The following is a 22598-nucleotide window of genomic DNA, read 5'->3' as shown; positions in this document are numbered from 1 at the left end:
TAACATATATAGTACAATTTCTCAAATGTATCAACTTTATATATTTTCAAAATAATTGTACTTACAGTACTAATTCTACAGAGTACTGCTTCAAAGCTGAATGCTTGAAAATGCAATGAAAATATACGTAAGAACATCTGACTTAATAGACTTCGAATCTATACTCAAATATGTTCGAATTAGAAGAGCTACATACTAAAAAATGTGCTACAATTTTACATTATATCCGTATAAGTGTTTAAATTATGGTAAAATTGCACAAGAAACAAAAAAAATATAAAACTTAATTTTAATTTTTAAATTGCGTTTTTTTGGAATAGATTTGAAAAAACGTTCAAGTTTTGACTGCTCATGAAATTATTTAAAAAGTATATTGAAAAACGGAAAAAAGGCATAGTTTCAATCACTTACAAATTTTGTTTATAATTATAATATTTCAAATTGTAATTGTGTAATTGGTTACATCAATTATAATTCAGTTGTATAATTCAGTTGCATAACAACAGTAGTGTTGTTATGTTAATCATATTTAATGATATTATTTTAGTGTTAGATCCGAAGTCAATCATTTATTAATGAAATAATGATCATTAATAAGTCATCCAAATTATGTCACACTTGAAATTCAGACCTTACATTTTTACCTTATATTTAAGACCTTGCCCAAAATTATACTTATTTCTTTTTATCTTACGATCGCATTATACGTTCGTTATTTCCAAATGATCCGGGTTCAATTCCCGGTCAGGCTCTTTTAAAAACTTACAGTTGTCAAGGGTCTGGGTGCTATAGTGTGACGTAATGGATGACTCCACAACAATATTAAGCTTGTTTATAGTACGACAATTATTTAAGTCACTGGCGTTTTATTTATAAAGGCTATTCCACACTGAATAACTTCCATTACAAAATATTATTATATGAATTTACGTAAAGTGGAAGTAAATTGTCATTTATATAAAAATATGTCACTGTTATTCAGTCTGAAAGTGCCCTAAACAATCAATTTTTTACGTGTTTGAAATAATATCTATTGTTGATAGAAAAATAGTTTTTTCTAAGAAATAGTTTGTTCTTACAAGTAGGCGTTTAAGCTAGATTTATTGCGAAGATTGTGCGTTTTTAAGCTGTTTTCTGAAATAATAAGAGAATCATATAATTAGTCAATTAGCTTTAACTTAAGTTATTAAAAGACCATGTTTTAGTATGCCATGAGTTAAAACTTACACCTATTTCTAAATAACTAAAATAACTAATATCAGCTGTGTTAGCGCTGCTGTGTTCTGGTTTTAAGGATGGAAGAAAGTGACTAAAAGAGCACCCGAAACAGCTGACAGGGCAAGTCACTATCCTTAAAACTGTTTGCCGATTCAAATAAATGTGGGGTATGTTTGATCAAGATGCCAACTAAAGGATTAGATTAAATAATTAGCAAGGTGCAAGTTGAATTCGCAAACGGAGGGTTCCGTACAACACAATTTTCATTTATATTTTATTTTTAGTATTTGTTATCATAACTGTGTAAAAGTAAATGTATTGTGAAAATTTTAACCTACCTATTACAGTTCCAATAGATCGCCGAAAAGTAGTTGTTTCTTATTTAGCGACCCCCCTTTATTTCGAAGTTTTTATATTTTTAGTATTTGTTGTTAGAGCAGCCACTGTTATACATACTCTGTAAAAATTTCCAGCGTCAACCTATTATGATTCAAGATATAGAGCCCCGTGACAGACGGACAGACAGCAGAGACTTAATAATAGGGTACCATTTTTACTCCTTAGGTACAAACCCTAAACAAGGGTTCACTCCGCATTTATTAAAGTTAAAATGCAAATAAAGTCGCAAAAACCTACCTCACTGTGCCTTCTCATCCTTGATCTCCCGAGCACCCGAGGGATTGTTCCTCCAGATGTACCAGGAGAGAGAAGTGGCATAGCCCAACCAGGCCAGGTATGGCAACAGCAGCAACCCGGCTGTCTTGTTCACCTTCGAGAACGCTACTGTTGTGGCAACCGCTGCCCCACTCAACACGGAAATCTCGATGAAGGCCTGTAAGGAATTAAATAGTTGTTAAATAGTATACAGGTTATCATCATCAACCCATTACTGTCCCACTGCTGAGCACGGATGTCCCCTCAGAATGAAAAGGATTAGGCCATAGTCCACCGCGCTGGACAAATGCGTATTAATAGACTTCACATACCTTTGAAAAACTTTATTTTTAGCAATGCTATTATATGTTGCTCTCCAGAGGACTAAAATAACAAGCTCATGGACAGATGTCCATGGGCATGTATATAGCCTTACCATCAGATGGACTGCAAACTCGTTTACTACGTCTATATTATTAAAACCTTTTTAAAAAGCATATCTTCTCATATACACATACCAAACGTAGAACAAAAATTTTAACCTTTAAAAGTTTAAACCAATTTCAAACTTACCAATTTGAAGTCCTTAAGACCGAAGAAGATGGGTGTCCACGCCCAGTTGAGGAGCAGCTGACCACCGTACAGAGATAAGGGCAACACGGCATCCTCTGAAAATTTTGAACATAACACTTAAATCAAATAATTCGCCAAGTATGAGTCTAACTCATTATTCACCAAATGTTCATTATATTTTAATTATTTTTATAAAATAACCATATTAAAATATGTTTTATTGTTCTTATTTGTATTTATTATAAAAGCAGTTTATATAGTAGTAAACGGAATGTAAAAACTTCAACTGTCTTCCTAGAACGGTTTAACAGTTAGATAGAAAAATTACGAAAAATACCGGTTTGTTGTATGAAGATCCCTTGTAATATAGAACTTTATTTTATTTTTAGCATTTGTTGTTATAGCGGCCACCATTATGTAAAAATTTCAAGTGTCTACCTATTACGGTTCCAGAGATAGAGCCCTGTGACAGACGGACAGACAGCGAAGTTTTAGTAATAGGGTTCCGTTTTTACCCTTTGGGTACGGAACCCTAAAAACATATCGTAAATGATATTATATTGATGATATTATATCATGATTGTCATGAAATTTTGTATACACATTGTCAGGGGTTCAAAAAAGAACATAGGGTAACTTTTATCCATAAAAGTACTTTCCAAGGATTAGATAAAATCCTCTGGAGCGCGAGCGACGCCGCGGGTAAAAAGTAGTCTTTAATAGAATCACAGAAAGAATCACAGTCATCTTTGTAATATACGATATTGTCCTTAGCCATTGAAGTAAGTGATAATAAATTCTAGAGAATCGAACTCGGACCTTTGGAATATAAGATACTATATCAGACATTCATAATTTAATACTTTCAGAACGACATCCATTTTCTTATAATAGAATTTGAAAACCTTTCCAGTAACAGACTTATCTATTAAAATATTTGTCAAATCGAGTCATCAATCATCTAGTCTGGCGAGATAATTCAATCCTCTAACTGGCTTCCACATTCACAAAATTAAATTATGTCAATTCAAACTTGCATGTGTAATTCGAGGCTTTTCAATTAATACTGAAGAACCCTAAATATTTCGAAAGTAATAAATAATAGCACATGTTATGTAATTCCTGTAAACGTAATACATGTTGTTTGTGTCAAATCCATCCAAATTAATTAAACGATTGATAATATTATTGTTTATAAACGTTTATTTTCCTTAATAAAATTCCAAAATTGAGCTGTCAACCCATAGATTAGTAAAGATACTTCGTCACCTTGAAATTGAATGAAGCCACAAACGGCTTATTTTAGTAAATTATTTTATATCACGGCGTGCGTAAATTGACGTTTTACGCACGCTTCGCGTGCGCAAAACCCCCATTTCCGACCCCGTAATATAAAATTTTATACAACACGCGGACGAAAAATGTTTTTCTGACTCGTGTGATTGCAGTCCTCGCCTGCGGCTCGGCCTGCAAACTCACACTTGTCAGAAAAAAATTTTTCGTCCTCGTATTGTAATGTACTATTTTTAAATTCTTGACACATAAAAACATTTTTAGAGAAAATTTACGAATAAATAACTAATACTGCACAATTTACGTAATAAATAAATAATTATTTCAAATATTTTAGGGACATTTTAGCACGGAGACGTGGCAAAACTTTTTTACGCAACTATTTCAATTCTCAAAACTGGGTACATTTTCTTGTTAGGAGTGAGTAATCTTTACTAATCTATGTGTCAACCAATCAACATAAAAAAATACAAATGATTTCTAAAATTATTCGATACATTTTTTTATCTTAATAAAATCCCAAAATTGACCTTTGTAGATCATTACTTATCTATGTTGTAGATAATCAACATAAAAAATTACAACTTAACAATATGTAACTTATTTCAAGAATATAGACAGACGAATATATTTACATATAGATATCCTAAATACACATCTTGGCTCCAACTTTATCACTATTTCACTTCTATCTCTTCAAGGGCGATGATAAAATGTAACACATAACACGATAATACTAAAGCAGGTGAATTATGCAACAACAGAGCATTGCATTACTTATCATCCCATTTGAGTTTTAACTACTGGAACTTTGTTTATCTTTAAAAAACTTGAGAACACACCGACTTTAATAACTGTATTATAATGCAGATATAAAGAGGCTGTCCAATTTCTTTCAGTCGAAAATTGTATTTATGATGTCTTGTGCTAGGCATGGGCCTCCGCTCAGAAAGAGGTTTGGTCATAGTCCAACACGCTGGCCAAATGCAGATTGGTAGATTACACCCACATTTAGGAACTTCTTATTAATATTTTTTAAAGAACCTTTAGGTATGTGTTTGCCTATACATTTCAACTGCTATGCTATTTTTTTATAAAAACATAAACCACAAAACACGTACTTAAAAAATAAAAAGTGAATTTCTACATATCGACGACGAAGAAGCAATAGCTCGTATCTCAATTTTTTACGAAAAAGGGATTTTTGCATATTTGAGACACCAGCTCCTTAGGTTCAAAATTGAGCAAAATATTAATGTGTGGCAATACGTTCTATGTCTTATTAAAGTAACGTTTCTTCTTATTTAAAGTAGCGTTTCATCTTGTGTAAAGTAGCGTTTTTTGAGTTAGGAGTTATCGCCAATTCGTCATCGATATCTGACTAGACTTGTAAAGCAGAGAATGTTATTATGCATTTAATATAGCCCAAGTGTATGTAGCCACCTGGTGTAGAGGTTCCAACCCTTTTACCTTATGGTGGATAAATTTCAGACCCAAAAATTTTTTTATTCGGATAACTCACTACTCCCCTTACCCCATTAACATAGTTATATCTACGCCCATGACTACACCACTTAGTGAAGAACTTTTTTTGAGATAATATAAATAAATAAATATTGATTCTTACCAGTAAATCCATCACACTCTTCCCACACGAGATAAGAAGCATATCCCATGCCGCTGTAGAGCACAGTCCATGCGGGACCGAACACCCACTTGGGAGGGTTCCACGGAGCCTTATTCAGGTTGTCGTACCAACTCTTCTCCTCACCCTTGCGGATCTGGCCAGCGAAGTAGACACCGTTCACCCAGCCACCCACGTTGGGCAGGACGATTGAACCGAGTGCGCCCCAGTTTGCCATTATTGTTTCGCTATAAATAAACTTTATGTTATTGAAATTTCAACCAAACATTTGTGTTTTGTAGTGAAATTTTAATTTGAATGACTTTTTTTTATAATAATAGTAGCAGACAAGCATACAATCCAGCTGATGGTAGGTGGCTACCACCCATGGACATTTGTAATCAACCCCAGAAAATCTAATCTTATATTTCTTCTTGAGGTCTGCCAAAGATACCCCTGAGGGCTAAGCTGGAATGCCTCAGAAAAGTACTTGTATCCCTTATCACACCCTTCAAACCAGTACACAGCAGCACTTAATACTGTTATCATTAGCCAAAAGTATGAAAATGTATGTATAAATAAGAAATATAGTAAATCCCCTAAGTATTATGTGAGTACCAAAAATAGAGAGATTTGAGAACTTGAGGCATGATGGTTATGTCAGCAATATTTATTTATTATTTCTGATTCAATACAACTGCGGTATTTAGATTCAGTGACAGTTCTAGGAAGCAGTTATTAATATAACTACCCTGTTTCTTTCTAACTTATTCACATGAACAACAACTATAGACCTTATTAGATTTTTTATCACAAGTATAATTCTATATTGTATAAAATTTCCAGAATATTCATCTTAAGTAGATGAATATTCAAATTATATTATGTAGGTTATAAATTCAATTAACCCAACTTATATCCTCCTACATAATTAATTAATATAATAATTAGACTGACATTAATATATTATGATAACTACGGAAGAATTAAATTATGATTACCCCATTACCGAGTAATTACCATGCAGGTCACACATATAGTGGGTTCTAGGTTCAATCCCTGGCCAGACAGATCTAAATGTCCGTGTTTTCAATGTTCATCTTTACACATACAAGAAATTATAGATTACTTCTTTCTTTGTATTTAAAGGAAAATGATGTCAAAACCCAACTTATATTAAAACAAATTACAGAGGTTTTAAAATTAAGTAAAATTTATAAAAGAATATGGCCTAAAAATATGTATTTACAACATAAAAACATTATCATTTTTAAATATTACACCTATAAAACAGTAAAAATATATTGCTTACATTTTATTCCAAAAATATTCCAACTTTGGTAGAAGCTAAGGTAAAATTACATATGTAAATTACTTATGCACACTAATGACAAGAATACCTATATCACTTTGGGCAAAGGTCATATTTACTTTTATACTTGATGATCTCATTTGCACATTTCCAACTACTTTTAACACAGTGACAATAACATTAAGTTTTTTTTAAGAACTCGTAGTAACAAACAATGATGTAACTATAGGGTGGGAGGACAAGCAAAATGTCATGTCAGCCCGAGAGGGTGTGAATTCAAAAGTGGTCAAACAATCTCTGTAATGTGTATAATGTTTATAAGTAGGTCAGAAAAAATAGGTCGCCAGGACCGAACAATCACTAAAATATGTACCTGTTAGGGAAAAATGTCTATACATAATTTGTAAAATTAAAATACAATGTGACAAGTTTTAATAGGGCCCCAAGCAATAAATGTTATGCTACTGGTAGCAAATGAGCATACAGATTACTTGATGGTATGTAGTCACTATCCATGAATATCAACTACTAACATTTATGCTCTAACTGAGGTTAGCTACAGATATGTTGCTGAGGTCTAAGTAACACTTCCTACACTCAGAGCCCCACAATACACACACATTTTCCTGTTGTGGGCACCATGAACACACACAGACAAATACACAAACACCCAGACTCAGAAAAATAACATTTAGATATCTGTCTGACTGGGAATCAAACCCACTGTATTTAAGATCATTATGGTGATTGCTCGGTCACATGAATCATTAAAGTATGCTTTATGTAAGTTTCACTACTCAACACATGAGAATGTTAGCTGTATTTCATAGTACAATATTAAGGGGAAGTTTCACCTTTGCCAAAATACAAAATTAATAAACATTATATAACATTGTTAATTGTCATTTCTGAATTTATATTTCTTTCAAGAATATTTTTTGTAACTATTCTACATTTATATTATCTTAGAAATAATTACTATATCAATGATATAGAAGCTTTCTATTATTTGACCTTTTCAGGGGTAGAATTCAAAAATTGCAAGTGCACTGTGCATATATAGGCTGTGCATTCCTTGATTATTAGCAAAGTATAGCGATTATCGGGGTATTTGTGTATATTTGTTCATAATGCAAAATCAGAATCTACAGAACTACAACAAGCATTAAGGCATCCAACCAAAACCAAACCATACTATGATAGTAGCTTTAGTTGAAAAAAAAACTTAAAAAACGACAGCTTCTTCACAACATGTCACGTGAGTGTCTATTAATATACATTTACACTTTTAGTCACAAGATTGCAATTTCTCATCAATGTGTTATCAATTATGACTAAAATAGCTTCAGTGAAGACAGTAAACAATAAAACTCCTTAAAATAAAGAGAACATTAGTGTAGGTACCTGATTAATTCAGTGTGAGATTTAATTGTTTCCATATTCAAATTAATTAATTATGATATTTTTTACAATACTAATTATAATTGTTCGTTTTCACACAAAAACAGCGAATACACTAAGTGTAATCTTTAATTAATCAATGAACTTTAATCTTTCTGATAATTTGTCGTGTGATTATAGAAATTATCAAACTTTGATTGATTATGACATATACGTACCGATTTGGAGGATTTTCGACTAGTAACAACAGTACGCCGATGATGTAAGCACGCTAAAAGAAATAGCTTAAATATTCTGGGTACACTGATCACGTATGCGCCATAAATTTTATTTCACTTACCTACTATATTACTATCTACAATATACTAGTCTATTTGTACCACAACCCATTTCTGCTCCATCTAGAACTTTCTCCATATATGAAACTTTATACTTACAATGTAAAGTTCCAGGAAAATCTCGCGTCGATCGCAAAAACTTGTGAAAATGGGAAAAATGTACAATGCAAACGAAATGAAATCACCGGTAGCGACTACAACCCTGTCAATTCAAATTGTCGTTAAAATTGCGCTTTGACCCAAATGTCAGTGTATAATATTGATCGGACTGACATGACCTTCTCAAATAAGTTGTATTATCATCATCTGACTTTGACGTTGGAGCGAAATTTAAGATGTATTCCAATTTACTATAATACCACTCATAATAATCCACGCTATTTCCACATTGCGATCGAGACGTGCTAAGAACTTTTGATTTTGTAGATATTTTATTTTGGAAAACACTTTTTTTTTAACCTAGTTTATCCAAAATATATCAAAAGATTGTAAAATATAACAAACTATTTTGTTAATAAAACGTGTAATGATAATTTATTACGTGAAACGAAATGGAAAACTACGAAGAATCAAATTGTCAACTGTCAATGTCAAACTAGCATTATCTGTTATCAATATTATCAGTATCAATATAGGATCGAAATAAAGTTCGAATTGTGAAATGTAAATAAATTATTGTGTAAACTGCCGCTAATGATTATTATACAGATACGTTGAAAAATATGTTCAGTGATTAAAAATTGAGTTCTTAGCCCCTCCTTATTACTGAAACAACGTATATATTCAGTTTAATTGCAGTACTCAAGTGCTAAATACAGGTGAGTGAAGACGTAGATAGGCAGTAGGGCTCCAAAGCATTATTGTATAAAAAATAATTTTGCCAGTAGTACAAATTATAACATTATACTGAATGGAATATATGTAATTCATTTTTTTTTAATATTTCTATTCACGGCCTTGACTTCATTCTTTTCCGCCACACCTTTTTTCGCGACATTGCTATTAATTATCCTATATTTGGCACGATTACGATTCTTACGGCGCCAAAATTTGAATGCGGATCCTTATAGATCTCGACGAGACAAGACGAAAAGTAAGAATAATTTTTTTTGATATCTCGCTTAGTTTTCGAGATATCGATATTTAAAAATCGAAAAATAAAAAAAAAAATATTCTTTTAATGATGTATTTCGATAGATTTTTGGAAAAGAAAACGAAAACAAAGAATATTTTTTTTCGATATCTTGCTTAGTTTTCAAGATATTAATAAATACATTATTAAAAATGTTGGAATTTTATTGAAAAAATTTTTTGAAGATATATTTTATCCTTTATTATGATTATCACTATTATTATGATAATAATAATAATAATAAAAAAAACCTAACCTAACCTAACCTAACCTAACCTAACCTAAAACCTAACCTAACCTAACCTAACCAATACCAACTCAAATTTCAATCACCTCTAACTTCGTTGTCCCTTGCCCGATTTCTAATTATTATATACCATCGTACTCGTCTCAACGATACCTTTTCGCACATACTACTTCCGTTTCTCTCCGTTTCCTAAATTTTTAAAATATAATTTTCTCCGTTTTTCAAAAATCAATTTTTGGTTTTTCTCATTTTCCTCTGCCGTTTCTTAACAAATTCTCTTCATTTTTCTTCTACCGTATTCTGCACGTCTTCCCCTATCCGGAGATACCAGTCGCACCCGTTTCCGCCGCGCCGTTCCTCGGCAATTTCACTTTTAAAACGCAAAAAATCGAAATTTTCGAATAATTTTTGAGTGTCGATATCTCGAAAACTAAGCGAGATATCAAAAAATTTTATTCTTACTTTTCGTCTTGTCTCATCGAAATCTATACGGATCCGCATTCAAATCTTGGCGCCGTAAGAACCGTAATCCCCCCCTATATTTTTTAAGGTTTAAGTAAAATAAACCAAAATGCCAAACTGGAATCTAATTGGTGCGATGGTCCTACCAAATGTCGGTGGATGGGGCGGAGCCCTAACGATGGCGGGGCAGGTCAAGAAGGCCGACGGTAAGGCCTGGTACGAGACCATCAAGCGGCCGAGCTGGAACCCACCCAACTGGGTGTTTGGGCCTGCCTGGACTGCCCTCTACACTGGTATGGGGTACGCCTCTTACATGGTGTATGAGGAGTGTGGAGGTTTTACAGGTATGATTTTAAAAAAGTTTACTACTAGGTATTTTTTGTTATTACATAAACAATAGGTTTACCACATAGCTATAAACTGAAGGGTTTATAACAAAAAAAAAAAGGTTTTAATGAATAAAATATAACAAATATAATAAGGTGTAATTCTTTGAAAATATCTTATTAGTATGAGCATTTCCCATACATTTTATTGGCAAAAGAGCACAAAAGTTCTGTTCTACAAATGCAGTTTTGTACGAGTAAATTTCTTATTTTAATAATTTCTTATAGAAATTTTACATGTTTTTCAGAAAAATCTGTATTACCATTAGCCCTCTATGGAGGTCAATTGGTTATCAATTGGACTTGGACACCTGTGTTTTTCAAAATGCATAAGATTGGCTTGGTAAGTACTGGTTTCTTTGCTTTTTATGTTAATAAAACAAATTGGAATATTCAGAAAAATAATAAATAATAGATGTTGTGGTGCCTCTAAAGTCAAACTACAGAAGATTCTCTCACCATGTCTTTGTGATATCATCAGTATCAACAAAAACTTTTACCACATAAACCCATCTTTCTTCCAGGCGCTAATCCACATGCTAGCCCTGGATGTAGCCGCAACCGCCTGTGCCATTAGCTTCTACAAAGTCAACCCCGACACAGTTTACTTCATGACTCCGTACCTCTGCTGGTTAGCATTCGCTACCTGCCTCAACCATGCTATCTGGGACCTCAATAAGGATGATAAGACAGATTAAATTGATTAATACTTCAGTATATATCATAGTGTTTTTGTTATGTAAGAGAAATTTTATTCTTGTTTGAAATATAATAACAATAGGTATGTTTAAATTTTGTTAATCAATAGAAAGAAATAGATGATTATTTTTCACATTTTTCATTTATGTATAGGTGCATGAAAATCAAAATGCAAAATATACTTTATTTTTAAGTGTGCCTAAGTGTATTTTTTGTATAGTTTTATCTTTTTCCTATGTTTCTAATATATTACAATAGTATAGAATGATTAGTGATTATGTAGAAGTATAACAATTTGTAGGAAAAAGAAAGTAAAAATAATATTACTGCAAGTTTTTGTACTTTAATTAAAATCATATCAAAAGTTGTGAGCTTCAATCAACTAGATATTTATATAGGTACATGAATTTAATATTGTTCTGAACAAACCTCTTTCAAATCTTATAGACACTTATTTTCGAATTTGTATAGTTTAGGAATAAAGTTTTATCTTTCTTACTTTTATTTTACTATTAGACAACTTGAAAGTTAATAGATTTATATACTAGATCAAGTATTGATTGGCATTAACTTTTATATTTTTCTTATTATGTGTAACAATGTGTTTATAGTGATGTATAGCATTATATAATATTTGTGCCAAAGGCATTTTTTAAGTGACTAAAGCTATAAAAATGTATTATTAATATATTTTTCAATTTAATAGCCATCACCTAGTTGGTGATTTACAAAAACATATAGTTATCGGTATCCTAAATATCATTATAATCACCTTTGTTTATACCTTTATGTGGCATACATTTTATCTTAATTCTTTATAATCTAAGATAATTGCCTCATAATATATGTTGAATATCATATTATGCTCATATTAATGCTTCTGTATATTTAATAATTATAGTACAATACACATATATTCAAAGATGTATTTATTTTTAAGCCAAATAGTATTTCTCTTTTCCTTCATATTTAATGGGTATTAGAAATTAACTACTTAGCATCTATTTTTTACAATTAAAAGTATGTATATGAGTCTATTATAGTACACTCTGAAATGTCAATTGTATTGTAATTGTATTTTTTTAAGAATACCTATATTTCTACCTGGCAACTTAAGGACATAGTTTTCTGTCATAGTTTCTCGTTTTGTGTAAAGCACTAAACACGATAAAATATAGTAAGACTTCAATAAATAATCTGTTATCTTATGTAATATATACGTTTTATTATAGTTCAAAGATAGTTGATAGTATCGGGTGTTACTTTGCGGTAATCTAGATTACAAAAATAAAAATGAATTGAATCGATTTTCTTTTTAAAGTTATAGGTGGTTGTATGTATAATGGTCTATATTTTATTTTGTATGTATGTAAGAGAGTATGGTACATACTGCACGGTTTAAAATATATGCCATCATACACATTGGTAGTCCGCGCAAAACTGCTAGTCCACCCGGAATATAGAAATGAATGGCGTCGCCATAGCAAATTGTATGACTACACCTGCTCGGAACAACTTTAAAGCGGACTTGCAGTTTGGCGCTGGTATAGCCATATAGCAGATTATTACGAAGTACTAACCTAACCTAACCTAACTTTATAGTACAAAAAATCAATTATTATTTATTATGCTTGTAATTGTATTATTTATGCATTTATCTTGAGTATAACTCTTATTCGGTGCTAGTTTAAATTTAAAAAAAAACTTCTGTGTATCTTATTAATTTATTTACAGCACAAATAAATTTAATTATTGGAATTATTTCATGCGTTTCAATTTATTCAACTCCCCTTGTTGTATGGACGCCTCCTTGTATATCTGTTTCACTTTTTCTTTGCGAATGGTGTCACTGGAATGAGAAATTCATATTTTAATCTTGCTGTGTCAATAAACTTTTGAAAGTCCTATTCGTTTTGTTGAGACAATAGTTGTATTATAATTCGATTTAAACGCTGGAGGCGCTATATTTGTTAAATTCGACATTATTGATCGAATAAACAATTTACCATATGTTGCAAGATTTACAGCGAAGCATCTGCCGAATGATTTGCCGAACAAGCACGAATATGACTATAAAAAGGCTCTATATATTCGTCTATTTATGAACATATATAATTGCAATTCGCTGTTATGACTGCGTAATCGTTTGATTCAAACCAACACCAACACTGCGTGAAAGTCGCCCGAGTATTGTTCGCGAGTAATGAATTCACCCAAATAAGTTACACACTCGTATTCGCGCCTATTCGCTTGTATTCGGTCAATATGTAAAAGTTGTATAAAACAAAAAAGAAAAATTTTAGACATGATTAGAACCAGCATTGAACCAAAATTATCCTCGCTTGGGGCTTCCCCCAGATATGGGAAGAGATCAAGAGACCTATACCCAGCAGTGGGACGAAGTTACAACCAAGTATACAAATTTTTTTGAGATCTTACCTCTGTATCTTCTGCTTAATCTTAACGGATGCGATGTAAGCCTTGTCCCGTCTGATCTCCCTTAGCGCTCCCTTCATCTCCTTCTTATACTTGCCCTGTAGACGGGCCCTTTCAGCACTCTCCTTTGAGAGTTTGGCGGTCTTGCTGCCCGTGAATCTGTAGATTTAGTATTTAATTATTATAAATATCCATTGCAAATTGTCAACAGTATGGGTTATACATTAAGTCAGTCTCATCAACAATGAAAGTCGTTACAAACTTTATAATATGGTTACACAAGTTAATCAGTTTTTATACCAAATTGTTGACTTTCCATACGTCCTAAAAACCATCCAAACTGACTTGTGTAATGTAAACCCAAAAAATACTTTATATTTTAACAGACACCTAAGTTTATATTACTTTATGTCAACTAACGTTTCAACTCAACATTTGACTGAGTAACGGTCGTTATTTATAATCAGTCTATCCAATGTTTTGCCTACAAAATATCCATACTTTACAATCGCTTTATACCAGAAATTTCAATCTTTAGTAGGCAGAATTGAGTATTAAAACGGGTATTTAAAAGTACACATTGGATCTTAGACATATTTATACCATTTAATTAGTTCGTCTACAACTTCAACATCCAAAATACTTACACTTCCTGTATATCCGGTTCATAGAGCCTTAAGGCTTTAGGCCTCACTTTCTCCCTCGCCATCGGCGTATACGTCTTCATCTCCAAACATTGCTTCATATACTTCAGTACCTCCGAAACCTTATCCCTAACTTTACTTGGATACAAATCCAAATCAACCCTGCCTAATAAATGTATGTGAGGTTCAAATATGGCCGCCTGTGCCTCAATATCTGTATAATTGTCGAAAAACTCTTTCAACATTAATGTAGATGTTAATAAACAACGAATTTTGAAGTCGTCATCAATTTCTTTGCACACTAAATCCTTAGCTAGCATTTTGTTTTCAACTACTAACTTTGAACAATCGTTATCGATATTTAAGATCTTCATATCTTTATGTAATTTAAAGGGTGGCACTACTTGAATAGGGTTTAAAATACTAGTATTCGCACATAAGTAAATGACACCCCTTAGAAAGTTTACAGCGGGCGGCACAAAGCGCTTTGATAGTACTGTGTATTCCAAAATAAGGGCTGTTACCAACAACCCTCTGGAGATGGCGTATCGATCGCTAAAACGCGACAAAGTCAAAATCTCTGACATGAACACAAAAGTGGGCGTGGTCACCGGATGTCGGAAATCCGAAGTGGGATACAACAATGAGATCAGTTTAAAAAAGACTAAAGTGTCTAAATTCGGGACTAATTTGGGACGCCGTTTGTAAGCATCATGTTTTTCTTTTAATAATTCATTAATATACTTCTTAGTTGAGACCTTATTTAGGTGAACTAGGTCATAGAAATGTGGTACTATTTTATCGAAAATAAGAAAAGATTTAATGACATCTGCCTCAGAATCTAAATTGCTAAATATATCGTTGACATATTGTAGTAAATGCGCGAAGAGTCTGCTCAGTAAGTCTTTGTTGTTTTGCGACAAGCTTGGATCGTAACTTTTGATGAGTTTTTGTAGAGCTGTCGATTGTTGTGATGGCGACTTGCCTTCTAACAATTTCTGAAACAAATAAAACATAACCTGTAGATTTTATTTGTCACATAGCAAAAGAATATGCAATTTGATGTAGAAATGCTACCGCTACACTTATATTTAAAACAGCCCTGCATTTCGGTGTGCGGATATGATGACCATTTCTGCCTCATAACAGCAGTGTTAGCGCTGCTGTGTTCTGTTTTGAAGGGTGTGGTAAGGGAGACATACTTTTCCGAGGCGTTCCAGCTTAGTCCTCAGGTAACAGCGCATCTGTGGCCGACCTCAAGTAGGAATATCTTATCCTATCTGGGGTTGATTACAGATGTGCACTTACCATCAGGTGGACTGCTTGCTCGTCTGCTACTCTTATATTATAAAAAATCTTATTTCTCAGCAACGCATCTGTGATGGGCTTCAGATATTTCTATATGGACTACTCACCGTAAGGTGGACTGCCAGCTCTTTTACTTTTACTAGACGAATGCCGGCATATACATTATACGCATTACCGACCTTCTAGGCTATAGAACTTAAAGAATAGGAATTCCATTAGTCTTTATGTGTAGTTATTGTTGAAGACTGAGTTGGAACGCTTCTTTATATTTCATCTTTCATCATCAGACATTTGCCTAGCCAGGGATCGAATCTGGAACCTTTTGCATGGCACAGCTATAACACAGTTCTACTTACAGGTGTGAAGGAACTGAAATAAGACTTACAAAAGAAAATCTATTAAAACATTTACTTTTTTACCTTTAAATTATCGCCTTCTTCTGTTTTCAAATTAAAGAACGATTTAATGTCCTCTGTGCTATCCTCTCCTTCATCTGACTCTGGTTCGGATTCTCTTAAATCTTTAAAATCATCTTTGACATCAGATTTATCATCATTATCATCACTTGATTCTTCATCAGAGTTTTCACTATCATCCATATTTTCAAGATCAGCTGCTTCTGTATTTGTGTTTGTTTTACTTAAAATACCGTTAACTTTTGATTTATCATTATTATCATCACTTTCTTCCTCTGAACTGTCTTTATCATCATTGTTTGTTACTTTCGTATCAGCTTTTTGTTTACTATCAGTTTGTTTAACTGTGTCTTTATCTGATGACTCATTAGAGCTATCATCGTCACTATCATTTGAAGATTCCTTATCTTTCTTATTTTCTCTACTACTTTTAATATCTTTTTGTATATTATCTTTTCCCTTTTTTATTTTTGTATCTTTCTTATTACTATCTTCACTATCATTATCTGTATCATTGGCCTCACTATTTGGTTCACTTGTTTTATCTTCAATATCTTCTCCAGATTCTCCATCACTTTCCTCGTTTTCTTCATCATCTTCATCTTCATCATCACCATCTTCTGATGACGTGTCTGATATTCCATCGTTAAACTGTTTTTTGCTATTGGGTACTGCAACAATACATTAATAACATATAATTAAAAAAATTGACTGATCAATGGACAAACAAAAATATAATATTGAGTTACAATAAGCAATGTAAAAGTGATTGAGAACTGGCTTCTCAATCGGAGAGTCCAAGGTTTGAATCCCAGGCTTCTGATTTTTCAAAGTTACACACTACATATTATCTGAAAGCTGTTAAAAAATCAAATGTGTGTAAACTCTACCAATTCGCACTCAGCCAGCGTTATGGACTATGGCCTATGGCTCTGAGACAGATGAAAATAGAGCCATAGGAACACTAAAATAGAATCGTTTAACAATGATGTTATTCAAAAGAAATAAGTGTGGCGGTGGTGCCTACAGACTAGAGGGAGGAACCGCCTTCAACATATTATACAGGAAAATTCGAATTAGACTTTTTCTAATGAACCTACCAGAGTAATCCTTTAATATATGGTCCGGGACTAATGGTTTCCCATCCTTGTCGTACGCCAACATGAACTCCTGGTCATTGTCCAGTTCGAAATTGTCGTCTAAGTCGTCAGCTGACCTGTTCATAACAGATTTGTCATATTACTGAAGTATAAGTAAGAAGATTATACCAAAGCCTTATACCAAAGAATCTTTCTTTTTGTGCTTCGCAAAGGGACAAACTAGGATTGACATATCAATACATAAATAAGCTAAAAAAACAGTTAAGCAACTTTACATTTTTGTTACCCAAAGAACTATTTTGTTTCGTTTCATAAAAATTGATGATTTACAGACATTGAGAAAAAAAATAGAAAACTTAAGAGTTACGGTCGAATTTTTATTATTGGGAGAATTTCACCACAAATTATTTAGTAACTTTTTTTTTGTTTATCAACATTTTTTTGTTTGATTGACAATCTTAAATTTTATCAACAAAAGATCCTCAAATTTCTTTAATGACATATATGTTAAGTATATAAAAATCTTCTTACCTGTGTTTCTTAGGCTGTACGACTGTAGCTACATCATTGTCAGGCAACATCCGCTGTTGCAGCTGCTTCTCCAGTTCTTCCAACTTCTTCCTATCTTCTTCACGTTGCTTCTCTGTGTTCTTCAGACCATCTGAGGGCTGATGACAAAATGATATAATAATAACTTTCTGCAGCTACAAATTTTTGAAGTTGTATTTTACAACAAACATACTTAGTATTATATTTTGTAGTGGTGGAATTTGTTTGTTTTTTTTTATTTTTTATAATATAAGAGTAGCAGACGAACATGCAGTCCACCTGATGGTAAGTGGCTACTGTCGCCCATGGACATCTTTAATCAACCCCAGATAGGATTAGATATTCCTACCTGAGGTCGGCCACTGATGCCGCTACCCCTGAAGACTAAGCTGGAACGCCTCGGAAAAGTCTGTCTCCCTTACCACACCCTAACACTGCTGTGATTAGGTAGAAATAGGTGTGGCGGTGGTGCCGCCGAAGTCCAACCACAAAGGGTTCTACCACCTTCAAATTTACCTTTAAATTTAAATTTAATTTAATTTTATTTAATTTAAGTTTGTTTATTTATATACCAAACATGTTAAGTGGCTACTGCTACCCATGGACGTATGTACTCACATATCAACGTATGTAACAACCCCAGATAATACCACATTTATAGCACATTTATAGTTGGTCACAGATGCATTACCTTATTATTGAAGGTGGTAGAACCCTTTGTGGTTCGACTCCGGCGGTACCACCGTCACACCTATTTCTACCTAATAACAGCAGTGTTAGGCGCTGCTGTGTTCCGGTTTGGTAAGGGAGACAGACTTTTCCGAGTCGTTCCAGCTTAGACCTCAGGGGTAGTGGCGCATCTGTGGCCAACCTCAGGTAGGAATATCCAATCCAATCTGGGGTTAATTACACATGTCCATGGGCGGCAGTAGCCACTTACAATCAGGTGGACTGCATGCTCGCATTAATTACTTAGATTATAAGTAATGAATGCTGTTAAATTCTAAGTCTTAGAATATGCCCATCCTTTTACTTTTTTGCTACATTTTTGCTACATCAACCAAATAAACACAAACTTACTGTGCCTCTTTTCTCAAACCGTAGCTCCCTCATCATCTTATCATAGTCCTGTCCTTTCTCTTCTCTAGCCAGAAGTTTGTCTATCAACGATTCTTCTTCCACCCTCTGCTTCTTAAACACAACCGGTTGCAGATCTTTCCACTCACTATCCAACTTCTCTGTTAAGTCTAACGTCTGTTCTTTCTCCTTCTGCTTCTCTGCTTTTCTCTTCTTGGACTCTGCGATCAGCTGCTCGATTAGATCTTTGTGAGATTTCGCTCCGTCTTTTGACTCTGATTTTGAGAGCATTCCTCCGCCAAAATGGCCTTCTGATACGAAGTCATCTAAAAAACAGAAAATAATAATTAATTTCTTGCTTGAGATGAGTAAACTTTTTATAATTATATAATATGTTTTTTATAATTATTATGCTATTTGTTTCCTGGGGGATTCTATTATGCTATCATGTAGTCCAATATATTTATTAGTATTATTACAATGAGCTTATTAAAATATAATGTTTCAAGACCTATTTAAAAATTATCCTATGCAGGATACCATACTATGAATATATATTCCATACTATGAATATATACTATACTATACTATACAATAAATAAAAGTCACATTACAAATTGTTATGTTTATGAACTCATCAAATTTTAACATTATTACTGGTACAGAAGATTGTCTTCTTAAAGTGGCAATATGGCATCGAGTGAAATGAGTGTAAATATATATAAACAGTAATGTTTGGAAGCATACTATCTAGACCGCCAAATTTCTTCCCTTCATCTTCATCATCTGATGACCTTGGATCATCAAACTTTTCTATTTGCTCCAATGTTTGACCTCTGTAATAAAACCACATATTTTTTAATAAGGAAAAAGATAATTGAATAAAATGTTATGATGATATTAAAAGGTGGTAGAACTCTTTTGTGCTTTGACTCCAAAGACACCCATTTGTGCCTCATAATAGCAGTATTAAGTGCTGTCCTAGGAGTTTCAACTCTTCCTCAGGAGTCCATCCAGCTTCCATCTCTGGTCAACGTCCAGTAGGACTCTAATCTTATCTGGAGTGGATTACCAACATCATGTGGACTGCATACTCAATATTATAAAAAGAAGTCACTTAAATTAGAATAAGGCTTGAAATATGACAAACTTTCACACTTATTTGAGGTAAATTGTAAATATCCAATACAACAGACACCACTTATCAGGTGGACGAAATGCTTGTTTTTTACTTCAATTCTATAAAAAAACTAGTTTTTGCCCGCGGCTCCGCCCGCGTTTAAAAGAAAATAATATAACATACTAACATACATAAAACTGTGTATTTGTACCTTCACCTTTGCTAAAGATCATCACTTGATCAAATGCATAGTTTACGATTCAATCCTTACTAATATCGATTAAAATAATCGATGTTTTGGGTCCAAAAGATCGATTCTCCGATTAATCGATCTTAGATTGCCATCCCTAGTTCCCATGGAATTTCCGGGATAAAAACTATCCTATGTCCTTTCTCGGGTCTCAGACTATCTTTGTACAAAATTTCATTAAAATCGGTTCAGTGGTTTAAGCGTGAAGAAAAGACAACCAGACAAACAGACAGAGTTACTTTCGGATTTATAATATTAGTAAGGATAAGGATATATATAAATGAGAAAAAAAAATCCAAAGTCACTATACCTATGAGTCAAAATCTCATCATCAGCTAGGTTATAAATATTCTTCTTAGTGTGTTGTCTTGCTCTCTCCGCTGCAAACCTCGCGACCATGCGGTCCTCGGCTGACAGCTGGTTATTTTTCTCTCCGATACGACGGTCAATGAACGCATTTGTTTTGTTCATCAATTTCATCTCTGTGCCTAAGGTTTCTTTCCTCTAAAATGTGTAATAAAAATTTTGTGTTTGTAATATAATTAATGTATTCAACATTTGCATATTCAAATTAAAATCTTATATGTAGAAAATTGATTAATATAGCACTCTTTTTGAGTGTCCACAATCTACCACTGCTTTAGAAGGTTTTCGCTAAGAAAGAATTGGTGAAAACAATTCCATATGTGTGCCAATGAAATTATGATGAATTATCTGATGGCACCACCATCTCTTTTAAAATCCTTTTCTATCTTCTTACTTTACAAAAGCTGTTTTTTTTTTATATAATATAGGAGTAGCAGATGAGCATGCAGTCCACCTGATGGTAAGTGGCTACTGCCGCCCATGGACATCCGTAATCAACCCCAGATAGGATTATATATTCCTGACGTCAGCCACAGATGCGCTGCTACCCCTGAGGACTAAGCTGGAACGCCTCGGAAAAGTCTGTCTCCCTTACCACACCCTTCAAACCGGAACACAGCAGCGCCTAACACTGCTGTTATTATAATTTGATAACAGATTGACCTTTTGCATCAAATATGCATGCTCACTTGCCACAATATTGTTATATTCTTATTACAGCAATAAACCCTTTTTTAAATTATCATTATTTTTAACATGATTGTAATTAGTCATATAGTATTTTTTTCACACTTTCATAGTTATTTACTAAATAAATGAAATTTTAAGTAATAAAATAGACTATAAACTAAAACAGGTATTATTTACAAAATATACAAAAAAACTATAAGTAAAATAAGCCATCTAAAAATGCCATGTGAGGCATGGTTCTCAAAAAGCTGGCGTACTTATAATTGTGCTATAGTGCAGATTATTTATTATTAACATGTCAAAAGCAAGACAAATATATTTTATAATACAGAACACAATGCCGACGTGTGTGCCAATTATAGGCGTGATTATGAAAAACTTTTATTTTCTTATAACTTAACTTATGGGACTTATAAGAAAGATGACCCGCATGACAGAGCGGCCACCATACCGGTGTGACGCGCAAAGGGTCCCGGGTTCGATCCCCGGCCAGACAGATGTCTAAATAATGAATTTAGATTGCTGTATCTGGGTCTGGGTGTTTGTGTATTTGTCTATGTGTGTGTCTATGGCACCCACGACAGGGAATCCTAGTGTGGGGTTGTGAGTGTAGAAAGCGTTTATTATTAGTACTATTATAAGATTAAAGTATAACCCTAGGTTTGTAGACATCAAGTGTTGTTTAAATAATAAAATTTCTCGCTTCTGTTTATCATAAGAGCATCTGAAAATTTCAAATTCGATAGGAAACTATGTTATCGTTAAAATCGGTATGGGCTATAGTAATACCATTACCTTTTGCACGGCCTTAGCTCTGGAGACACCAGGCAATCCCCTGTCGTGTTTGGATTTCTTTCCGAGAACTTTTAATTTTTCTCTATTTATATGTACTTCGAACGGATTTACTTTTTTCTTGTCAACTCCCGCTCTTTTCTTCGCTTGCACTTTATCTGCTAAGCCGGCATTCCGCTTGTTCTTAACTTTAGCCATTTTAACTTAGTTTTAATTTAAAACACCTGTTACTTTAAAATACGTTGTAATATTTTTTAGGTTACTATACGTTTCACTTTGACAGCAAGTCAAAATAAACACATGGATTTGACATTTGTCTTATAGCTACGTTCATCTTTAATTATTATCACGCTTCTAGTATTTACAATGAAGCTGATTTGCATTAGTTTGAGTGCAAAATAAAGTCAACTTAATGCATAAATGTTGTTTATAGTAAAAGCTGTTTTATATTTAAACTGTTCAGTTACCTATTTTCATTTATATAATTTTCATATACCTACATAAAACACAC

At 33.2% G+C, this 22598-nt stretch overlaps 3 protein-coding genes across 5 annotated transcripts; 1 reads left to right on the top strand and 2 right to left on the bottom strand.

Moving 5' to 3' along the window:
* Window positions 1-1854: 1854 nt before the first annotated feature.
* Window positions 1855-8669, bottom strand: LOC140745515 (translocator protein-like). Of its 3 annotated transcripts, none has more exons than XM_073077415.1 (4): window positions 8513-8669; window positions 5366-5610; window positions 2446-2540; window positions 1855-2050 (listed from the first exon to the last, which is right to left on the bottom strand). In XM_073077415.1, exons 2-4 carry the CDS (start codon window positions 5598-5600, stop codon window positions 1856-1858), a joined length of 525 nt encoding a protein of 174 aa, XP_072933516.1. In that variant the 5' UTR covers window positions 5601-5610; window positions 8513-8669; the 3' UTR covers window position 1855. The 3 variants fall into 3 exon arrangements, with proteins under 3 accessions (XP_072933516.1, XP_072933534.1, XP_072933526.1); XM_073077433.1 differs by lacking the exon at window positions 8513-8669 and adding an exon at window positions 8416-8492; XM_073077425.1 differs by lacking the exon at window positions 8513-8669 and adding an exon at window positions 8294-8435.
* Window positions 8670-9002: 333 nt separating this feature from the next.
* On the top strand, window positions 9003-12248 carry LOC140745527 (translocator protein-like). The gene is made up of 4 exons (XM_073077446.1): window positions 9003-9231; window positions 10343-10598; window positions 10889-10983; window positions 11165-12248. The coding sequence occupies exons 2-4, from the start codon at window positions 10364-10366 to the stop codon at window positions 11336-11338; spliced, it is 504 nt and encodes a 167-aa protein (XP_072933547.1). The 5' UTR covers window positions 9003-9231; window positions 10343-10363; the 3' UTR covers window positions 11339-12248.
* Window positions 12249-12925: 677 nt separating this feature from the next.
* l(3)07882 (Nucleolar protein 14 homolog l(3)07882) lies at window positions 12926-22470 on the bottom strand. Its single transcript, XM_073077389.1, has 10 exons — window positions 22091-22470; window positions 20550-20743; window positions 19617-19705; window positions 18873-19195; window positions 17775-17911; window positions 17244-17359; window positions 16147-16814; window positions 14423-15417; window positions 13779-13934; window positions 12926-13188 (listed from the first exon to the last, which is right to left on the bottom strand). Exons 1-10 carry the CDS (start codon window positions 22283-22285, stop codon window positions 13098-13100), a joined length of 2964 nt encoding a protein of 987 aa, XP_072933490.1. The 5' UTR covers window positions 22286-22470; the 3' UTR covers window positions 12926-13097.
* Window positions 22471-22598: the final 128 nt, after the last annotated feature.

Source organism: Epargyreus clarus, unplaced genomic scaffold (genome assembly GCF_041222505.1).
Source record: "Epargyreus clarus isolate Ecla_fem2 unplaced genomic scaffold, WU_Ecla_fem_2.2 ptg000002l, whole genome shotgun sequence".
In the NCBI taxonomy this organism is placed as follows: Eukaryota; Metazoa; Arthropoda; class Insecta; order Lepidoptera; family Hesperiidae; genus Epargyreus; species Epargyreus clarus.
The sequence above is the reverse complement of the archived record's forward strand: the minus strand, read 5'-3'. Positions and strand labels throughout refer to the sequence as shown.